Consider the following 9,807-nt stretch of genomic DNA (forward strand, 5'->3'; position numbering starts at 1 on the left):
TACTTTCACCTCTATGCTTAGTAAATTACACTATATTGTCTTAAAATTAGGACTTTTTCATAATCATGATTTTATGACCATAATTGAGCTTGAAAGCGTTGCGATCTCAAAAGGTGCTAACTAAAAAATGCACTATTAAAATAAACAAATTTAAGTGCAAATTTTAATAACAGTCAAACAGTGAACCAGAAATATACAACAGTGTTATTCAAATTTTTTTAAAAAAGCAAAGAACAACCGAACAAACAAACAAACAAACAAACAATCTAGATAATATTATTAATCATATATAAAAGCTAAAACGTGAAACTCAAGGAACTTCAAATGCTTTGGACAATGTTGCATAAAAATAGTGTGAACTGCACATATTCCACACAAGGCATATAAAACGTTTTCCCTGCCAGAAATCCTCAGAAATGTTCAGAAACACAAAACTAGGTGTACGCAGAAATGTTTAGAACTGTAAACCGTTGACCAATCCACTAAATTTAGTCATTACTACACACATCGGGGCCAGCTGTTCCAGTCTCGGTCTTGAGCGGGGGCCGATAGCGCTCAAGAACACCAGCAAACTTCATCACAAAAGTACATCATTAAAAACAAGTCTCTAATAAAGCAATACGTAAACGAGATATTAAAAAAAATCTGTGGTTTTGCTTTGGTTATGTGCAGCTTTTCACATCCGCGTTATCGATGCGCAAAAAGCCCGATTTGAACCTTCATCTCCAACAAAATCGGCGCAGAGATTTTACACAGAAAGTGAAACGAGCTTTCATGCACGTTAAAAGCTCTGCTGAAAATGCCGAACATGTCTCTCATGTTCTTTTAAAGCGAGATTGCATATCTAAACAATGTGCCGTTGCATATTAGTGCTTTATCCCTTCGGTAATTAGCGGTGAAGCTCTATTCACAAGCCCTTTGAACGTAAGACCGCGAGAAGCAGAATAGTGGCTCCCTGTGTTCTGCCTCCTTGTTTAGTGCTGGTTGTAAACATAACAGAAGGAGTGTTTCTCTCTGGTTTGGTAAGTTATGAAATGAAGCGGGTGCCTTCAGAGGGGCTCAGTGGTGGTATGACGTGGCGTTCCAGCGATACCAGGATCTAAGGAAGAGTCAAAATCGATCAATCGCTGAGCGAATCGTTTGGGATTGAGCAGGTAGTGTAAAAATAAATGCATATCACAAGCGTTTTTTTGACTTTGCATGCATGTCAACCTGTCCATGGACTCCCAAAACCGAAATATTTCGTTACTCGTAATCGTGGCTGTATGTGTGAAGTGGCTTGCTGTGGTTTTACCCTGGGGTGTTGAACGCCTGGTTGACCCCCTGGGCGGTCAGTGGACTGGATGTAGTGGACAGAGTGCTGGGGGAGGAGCCTCGGCTGGGACTGCTGGGGGAGGAGCTCGATGACACTGTAGGAACGACAATCAAGCCGAATTTATTTGTGGAGGGCTCAACGCAATGCATGGAATTACAAAGCGGCTTTACAGGAAGTCATGCTGGTGGGTTTGTAATGCCTTAGCGCCCAAGAGTTTGATTATCAGAAAGGAAGGTGAAAAAAAGATCTCTGTTAAGGCACCAGCTCGATACTCACCACCTCCAGCGGCGAGCGGACTGAATGAGCGGGAAGTTGAAGGCTGAAACAGGAAATGAATCAATTTAGTGGGAAATTGGGTGGAGATCATTTTGAAGGAAAACAACCGCAAAAGCATTTCAAAACACATTCACTTTGGAGAGGATGCTGGTCTAATAAACACGCTAACTAGTTTTTTTTTTTATAACATATTGTGACTATATATCTCATTTATTAAAAAAAAGTACACACAAATATAGAAAAACCATAATATGTGAATGTGAAATATTATTACAATTAAATATATATTTAATAGATTTAATTTTCTGATTTAATTAACAATTTCATCCTTGCTGAATAAAAGCATTATAAAATTAATTAAATTCATTATCGTTTTTCTGAACCCAAAGCTTTGTACTGTATAATATAATATAATATAATATAATATAATATAATATAATGTTTATGACTGTTTTCTAGTGGAAAATATTGCCAAATCTCAATGTTTTATTAAATATATCTCAACTTATCTCAAAAAGTTCCTGTTTGAAACAAGTAAGATCTGTCTTTATCCGTGATGAACCACAGACGTCTGTTAAGTCACTGTACTAGCAGTCACATGTGCCTTATGGATCATGCTCTGCTGTTTTGAAAAGTTCAGTAATGCTTGCTCGGACTCACCAGACGAGGGTTGTAGTTGTGCGACTTCATGGGTGAAGTGGAGACAGGGCAGAATATCCTCTTCTCCTTCTGCCGCCGGTTGCAGAACCAAACCCGCACCACTTCCTTCTCCATGGATAGCTGCTCCGAGATGAGTGTGATCTCTTCAGAGTTGGGTTTTGGGTTCTGTCGGGAGCAGAAGGTGTGTTTATGTGTCACGGGCTGCCCTTTATCACCCCTGAATGAAAAGACTCCTTACGTAAAGTCTTAAGATTAAACCTCACAAATATAAATACATTTAAGTAACGGCTTATAAATGATGAGAAAGTGATATTATATTACTACTACAAATTCTTCTTGCTTGTTGTAATAATCAAATGCTCTCTAAAATGTGAATGTAGTTGTTTTTCTGACATGACCATCAATAAAAACAAGTAAATTAGAAATAATGCTGTAAAATGAGAGCCTGAAGCATCTGAAAATACGTAAAAACTGCAAATTCACATCAGAGTTATCATATAGCTAAAATCACAAAATGCGACTTGACGCTAGCTAACTAACCAACTAAATAAATAACCTTAAATTAAATATTTTTTTTTATTTCAGCAGTTTGGTAAGGCAACATTATTTGTTTAGTTTAGTTACATGTTCAAATACTAAAACAAGTAACTAAAAAATTATATACGGTATATAATACATATAGAGTTTATTTGCAAAAACAGATAACTCTATTATTAATTTTCATAAATCACGTTTTATAGCTATAGCTATAGCTAGCTGTATTTTTTATTTATCATTATTTAATCAGTTTTAATGATAGTAATTGGAATGCAGGATAAAAAAAAAAGATTTTGTCTGTAGCAAATGAACTCTACACACACACACACAAATGCAAAAATTAAACAAGTCAAAATGAAAGAGGAAAATGTAATTCTAAAACCTAATTTAAAACAATAGTGTCAAGGCAGACTCACGTCTACAAAGCGTTTCTCTAGCGTGAGTTTGATGTTAGTTTCGATGCTCGTTCTCTTTTTCCTCTTCCTTCCATATCCCTCCATAAGCGGAGGCAGGGTGGTGGGGTTGGTCATGGAGTCAGATGGAGAGTTTTCTGAGAGGGAAGAGAAGGTGTTTCTAGTGCAGGCCACAAAACAAAAGCCTGCTGATGCTCAGAGAGAGAGAAAGAGTCCACGAGAGGGCAGCAGCACATACCTGCGTCACTCAGCCACTTCTCCAGCAAGGGCTTGAGCTTGCACATGTTTTTGAAGCTAAGATTAAGAGCCTCGAAGCGCGAGATGGTAGTCTGACTGAAGTCATTTCCATACAGCTTTCCCATGGCCAGACCCACGTCACCCTGCGGTACGAGAAGTGGATTAGGGCCACAGCTGGGCTTGGGCAACACTATTACAATCATTAGAGCTTTTATTTTCAGTTTAAACATGAGACCCACAGACATTTGAAATGACAAGAAAAGTTACATAGCGGAAACATTTATTACACTTAATATATAAAATATAAATAATGTATATTAATATGTTTTATTACATCATATATAAGGTAATGAAATATCATTAAATGAAACATTGGCTTGGCAAACATAAATACTGGATAATATGCTGAAGCACATGTATTAAACATATTTAAATTAAATGATATAGACTTAAATATACAGGTTTGTTGTGCAAAATGAAATGCATTAATAAAAATAAATACTTGCAGTGCTTATTATAAATGTATTTGAATATTATTCTATTTTAATTCTACTTCCTAAAATTCAAATTTGAATTACAATTCTCCATCGGGTTTTCTGCTTTACAATTAGATCAAATTCAGGAACCGACTCAGAATTTAAAACGCGTTCTCGATTCAGTTCTGCTGCTGGTATTTATAACGTAGGGGAAATCAGTAGTATTATAGAAGATCGAAAGATTAAAGAAGTAAAAATAAATAAGTCAGATCAACTCTTACTTGAGTGAAGCCGAGTTTGATGCGTCTCTGTTTGAAGGCTTTAGCGAACTGCTCGAGTTCCTCCAGGTCATTGGGTTCATCTTGAGGTGATCCCACATGTTTAGGAACCTGTAAGTGAGACATGTCCAGGTGTCCATCCATAGAGGACCCGGCCAGACCTGCCCTGCCCATTGCCTTATGACAAAATCAGAACTATTAGCGTTTAGCTAATCAGTTGTTATCATTTCTGTTTGCTTACGTCCTGTTCGTTTTACTGTCTCATTCTTTATTTTTGCTCATTTTATTAACGCCCTCTTTTTGTATTTTTCCCACGCCCATAAAAAAAGTATCCTGGTGTTATGCAATGTAATATGTCAAGATGGTATTTAACTGAAATAAAAGATAAAATGACACACGTTACACAAAATTTTACATTAAAATTGCTAACATAAAATATTTTTAAGAATGAATAAAAAGGTAGTACTTTTTATAGTACTATAATAAACTATATAAAAAAATGGGATGACAAATAAAAGATATTTTTGAGTTGTTTCAAATGACCTGGTTATTATATAGTCCCCATTTTGTATATACCATAGTGTTGAGGGCGTAAAAAAAAAAATATATATATATAATAAAATAATAATAAAAAAAAATAAATAAATAAAAAAATATATATATATATATATATATATATATATATATATATATATATATATATAATAGTGAAGAAGGAATTTTTTTATTGTTTTATTTATTTATTTGTAATTGAAAGAAGCCTAAGTAATCCAGCATGTACCTGAGGGGTGAGTGCGATGCCAGGCTGGTGCGGTAGGAGCCCCGTCTGAGACTGGGAGGGTAAGGAGAGCAGATTGGGCTGCAGCAGTGCTGTAAAAAACAGTATTTAAATATGTTTGTACTGTAGCTACAGCAGACATACAGAATGTTCTCTTGGATGCAAACTGATGAGCAGCATGATCCCTAACATGACCCAGTGACCCAGTACATCCACTGACCTTGGTGTCCCGACTGGGCCTGTGAGAGGAGGAATGATGAAGGAGAGGACAGGTGAGATCCAGGCATCAGGACCAGCTGGGGCAGAGGGTGCAGGGAGGGCAGCTCCTAGAAGCCAATAAACACAATAAACCATCCCACAAACAGAACAACAACAGAAAAGAAAACATATTTTGCATAAAGTCGTCATAGTTTTTCCATTAATACATTATTTTCGAGACAGTTAAGCGCATTTCCCCCAAAATCTCATTAACCTAATGATTTATGCTTTTGTTTTTAATGTTTACGTGATTCTTTACGTTCTATTTTGCTGTGTTAATACAATTCATTTCATTTTAATAATTCATTTAAATCATTATAAATACAAGACAATTAAATAATAATATGCTGATATGTTATAAGCATTTTACTGTATTAAAACGATTTGTTTTATTGAAATCACTAAATCAAATTGAAGGAATAAATCACCCAACAAAACAAGAATACGTTTGTCATCATTTACTCACCTGTGTGAGTTTCTTTCTCACGTTGAACACAAAAGATGATATTCTGAATCAGTAACGGAGACCATCAACTCTTTCTATGACTATCAGCATTCTTCTAAATGTATTATTTTATGTTCAACACATGAAATAATCTCGATACGAGGGTGACGGGATGTTTTTGGTCTTTTAAAGACAGTTAAAAAATGCTACAAAGTTTTATAAATACTTCTATTTAATATATACTTTTTTTCCTCATAAATACCCGAATAACAATACATATTTAATATTTATTTTTTTAAATGCATTAGATTATATTTTACCGTATTTTATGAATGTATTCAAATAATGATATATTGGAGACAAATACTAACATGTTTTAGAAATACTCTAACATAAAATAAATGTTTCTCATTGAGCACAAATGAATGAAATGAATGCGTTTTTAATATATCTCTATATTTTTTTTCATCAGAAATGAATACATTTTAAAGTTGTTTCTTTGTAAAAGTGCCAAAAGCACGACGCTCAAAATAGGCTTCATTTCAGTCTTTTTGTGCGCAGTATATGAGGGTATTTGGTGCCTCCCTACGGCTGGGTTTCTAAGGACGTACCCCGGGAAGCTGGCCGCCAGGCACCGGGGATCCCTGAGTCAGGTGACATGTCTTGTGTGACGATCCAGAATGAGGCGAATCGTTCAGGTTCTCGGTCTTAATCTGCACATGAAACAAAGACTTTGTCAGACACGAACGAGGCGAGCATTTCGCGACGCGGAGCTGTGTGTTTTGGTCCTCAGGCATGTGTGTTTGTGTGTGTATACACACACACACACACACACACACACACACACACTCTTTGTGTGCGCTCGGAGACCAGTAAGGCTGCTGGACCCGTTCTGCCGGAGAGGGCCTTTAACAAACATTCCTTCCCTTCCCGCAGGCACAGTATGCAAATGCCCTCGCAAGCCTGAAGCTAGTTCCTGCGCACGAAACTTTTTACTGTCCTCAACACTAGATTGTGTGACAGGCTGATCTGATGAACTACTAAAGCATTGCTGCTCGATTTTCTCACACACCGTAACACTAGAAAACCTTCGTACTTTCAAGCTCCTTTCTGGAGTTTCTCTTTATAAGAGGACCGAGGAGCTACTCTAAGTAAAAACACAGCTGTTTACAGATGATGAATATTAAGTAGAACGTAGTTTGTACTCACTTGTCTGGTGAAGTCAATGCCGTTTTGTTCAATGTCTGGAAAATAAAAAGACAATCACACTGAAAGTTACGCATTCGCCTCCCACCTGATCCAGCTAACTTCCCAAAACATCACCATTTTCATTTCAACTTTTAGCATGATTTCTTTTAAGGGCTGTTCATCGTAAGACCTATAATGGACCATACCATAAAAACAAACTCCCAAATGTTCCATTAAAGCGAGCGAGGAGGGTTAGTCGGGGGTTCAAAGGTCGTCAATGCCAGGTAATCTCTCTTCATTTGAAATTCAAATCCGTCTCTATGAGGCCGTGGTTAGAACGGCACTCACTCACTCCACAATATGGAAATCTACCCTTCTCCTGAGCCAAACTTCCAGTATGGAAATCATCAGATCATGCAAATCAGTTTCCATGGCAACCTTTAGAGGCCTTCACATTTGAATACTTACAGACCTCCAGGTGCATCTCTTACACTCTCTATTTCTCTCTCTCTCTCTCTCTCTCTAAATAAAATAGTAATATTTTATAAAAACTGCTTCTCTATATTTTAATGACAGCATATCGTTTTATAATCACTGATTAGAGTCGTTAAGTCATATGTGTTTGCGCATAAATCGATACTTTTAAAATAGTTAGAATTTAAGTTTTTAAAAATGTCACGTTTAATGCAACATTAATCAAAAAGTAGTGCATTACTTTGTAATTCATTTATAAGCATTTTTCAATAAAACATTGTGGTTTTGTGTCTTTCCAAAATAATGAAATGTACTCAAAACTAAGCTAAAAAAAAAAAAAATATATATATATATATATATATATATATATATATATATATATATATATATATATATATATATATATATGTGTGTGTGTGTGTGTGTGTGTGTATATAATATATAATATATATTTAATATATTTTATATAATTATACTTTAGTAGGCAGGGTTTATGTAACAAGAGTATTTGTAAACATGAACAACATTTTTCCTTCAATCCAAATATTTGCACTTATCACATGACCTGATGGGACATCTGATAGGTTTAACCTTAACCTTAATCCATGCTCAAACAATTTACACCACAGAGGTGATGAAACATAAACGAAAATATATATTTATCATTGACTGACAATACTCCGCTCTCTCTGAATTGTCATTTCTGTCAGGTTCCTCATTTGAAGAAGACGGTTCCGTACAGAAGCCATTGAAACCGTACCATGATTCAGTGCCGCCCGAGGCTATGAGCGCTTCACTGCAAACAAACCGCCACATACATCCTGGTAGATTCTCATCCATCAGCCTGCACTCATCACGCACCTACACACCTGATAAACTGTCTGTTCAACTCAGCATGTGCTGCGACAGAAACCTTTCATTTCACGAGTGCAAAAACACGGGGAGGCCAATGATAAAAATCCACCTAAAAATGACTTTGGCTCTAAGTCAACGGCAAAAACTTTAACGCCCGAGAGCGTGACCAGCGTCCCGTCAACACAAAGAGTTAAACTTTTGGTCATAACCACAAACGGTTCTTGTGAAGAAGCCCGGTGGCAGTTCGTGAAATTATGATCCTCATTTCGAAGGAACGTAAAACGGAATCGCAGTTAACCGCAACGAGAGAATAGGTTTGAAACATTACAGTCATTTAGTTTCAATCTCATATAAATGTATAAGAATATAACATTATATAACGGGATATCGAACACCTACATGTAAGTAGTTAAACGATCAAATGAATCAATGTTGAAATAAATAAACACAGACACATATATACGCAAATGTACAACATTAAAAAAGAAAACCTCAGCAGGTAATTGATTGCATATGTGTGATGTTATTTACATTTAACTGCCAAGAGGTCATTTTTTTTTACCGTTTCCAGGTTTTTGACAATACTCCAGAGAGTGAAAAGTGTCCTTACCAGCTTGTTCAGGCTGAGATTCTGTCTGCTCAACAGCCTCTGTGCTCATCTTAATATCTGTAATGATAAATACAGCTGATTTTCCTACAGGATCACAACTTTATGCAGACACTGAGGCAATTCATGCCACGGCCCAGCCAGTAAAATGATCTTGAGGTTTATTCTAATGTGTCCTGCTTTCAAATGGTCTCCTTTATGTAAAGGGCTCGTTGTAATATTCATAAGAGCAAGGGTATCCCCATTCACCATTCACCACAATCACTCTGTCTCTCCACCCTAATCTCTTCTAGTCAAAAACATTTAAATCTGCCAATATAGAGAGCTGTGAACAGGTACAATGCAAAACCATATGATTCCACAAAACGGTCACTGCTCGAGAAGAAAGCAGGCGTCTGGGAGAAAGCTTCATATTTTAGGTGAAAACTTTGAGGAGCGCATCTACCCTTACCTTAGAGCAGGGAAAGCCCTCACGGATCCAGGCTCTGCGGATCGGTCTGTGCTGCTTCCCTTCAGGTCTTCGACGACAAACCGAGCGAACCTTTCTCAAAAAGGTTCAGAGAAACACATTTAGCAAAGTGGGTTAGTGGAAGAGCATTCACCTCTTCAGTATCCCACACCAGCCGATAGACACGTCATTTGCATAAGGCCCTCGGTGCGTCCTATCCAGACTCTGACTTTTTGCATAAAACAACAATAGGCAGACAGCAAACTTCGAAAAGCTTGAGAATAAGAGCATGCGTGCAACTCTTGCCTGCCTCTGTGTACACTGGCAAACTTAAAGTGTGCTTGGTCTTTGATTGAACACGGCACGGCTCTATTTATTCAAATGCATCGCTCTGCGTAAAAAAAAGGCTGGAATTATGATTGTTCTTCTCGCTAGTCTGCGTGAGAGAACGGATTTGACCGAAGGCGCGCGCCTTCCCACAGTGGTGTGGTGTTTTTAGATACGCATCAGATTAAAACACAGCAGAGTAGTACCCCTTAATCTGGCATTAGAAGGGCTACAG

The 9,807-nt window shown here is 37.0% G+C and overlaps 1 protein-coding gene across 2 annotated transcripts; it reads right to left on the bottom strand.

The window, feature by feature from the left end:
* Positions 1 to 160: 160 nt before the first annotated feature.
* Positions 161 to 9,528, bottom strand: pou2f3 (POU class 2 homeobox 3). 2 transcript variants are annotated; one of them, XM_043240855.1, is made up of 13 exons: positions 9,249 to 9,528; positions 8,801 to 8,857; positions 6,883 to 6,917; positions 6,285 to 6,386; positions 5,191 to 5,296; positions 4,974 to 5,062; positions 4,196 to 4,369; positions 3,440 to 3,581; positions 3,205 to 3,338; positions 2,252 to 2,416; positions 1,592 to 1,634; positions 1,295 to 1,409; positions 162 to 1,099 (listed from the first exon to the last, which is right to left on the bottom strand). In XM_043240855.1, exons 2-13 carry the CDS (start codon positions 8,847 to 8,849, stop codon positions 1,060 to 1,062), a joined length of 1,194 nt encoding a protein of 397 aa, XP_043096790.1. In that variant the 5' UTR covers positions 8,850 to 8,857; positions 9,249 to 9,528; the 3' UTR covers positions 162 to 1,059. The 2 variants fall into 2 exon arrangements, with proteins under 2 accessions (XP_043096791.1, XP_043096790.1); XM_043240856.1 differs by lacking the exons at positions 8,801 to 8,857; positions 9,249 to 9,528 and adding an exon at positions 7,068 to 7,431 and having other exon boundaries at positions 161 to 1,099.
* Positions 9,529 to 9,807: the final 279 nt, after the last annotated feature.

The sequence above is a fragment of the Puntigrus tetrazona genome, chromosome 5 (assembly GCF_018831695.1).
Source record: "Puntigrus tetrazona isolate hp1 chromosome 5, ASM1883169v1, whole genome shotgun sequence".
In the NCBI taxonomy this organism is placed as follows: domain Eukaryota; kingdom Metazoa; phylum Chordata; class Actinopteri; order Cypriniformes; family Cyprinidae; genus Puntigrus; species Puntigrus tetrazona.

Bases quoted from the DNA above. Each gene is read 5' to 3' on its own strand.
- pou2f3 (XM_043240855.1), bottom strand. From the start codon at position 8,849: ATGAGCACAGAGGCTGTTGAGCAGACAGAATCTCAGCCTGAACAAGCT. The intron at 6,918-8,800 runs GTAAGGACACTT...TTTATTTTCCAG, and splicing joins ATCTCAGCCTGAACAAGCTG to ACATTGAACAAAACGGCATT. The intron at 3,582-4,195 runs GTAAGAGTTGAT...CTCGTACCGCAG, and splicing joins TCAAACTCGGCTTCACTCAA to GGTGACGTGGGTCTGGCCAT.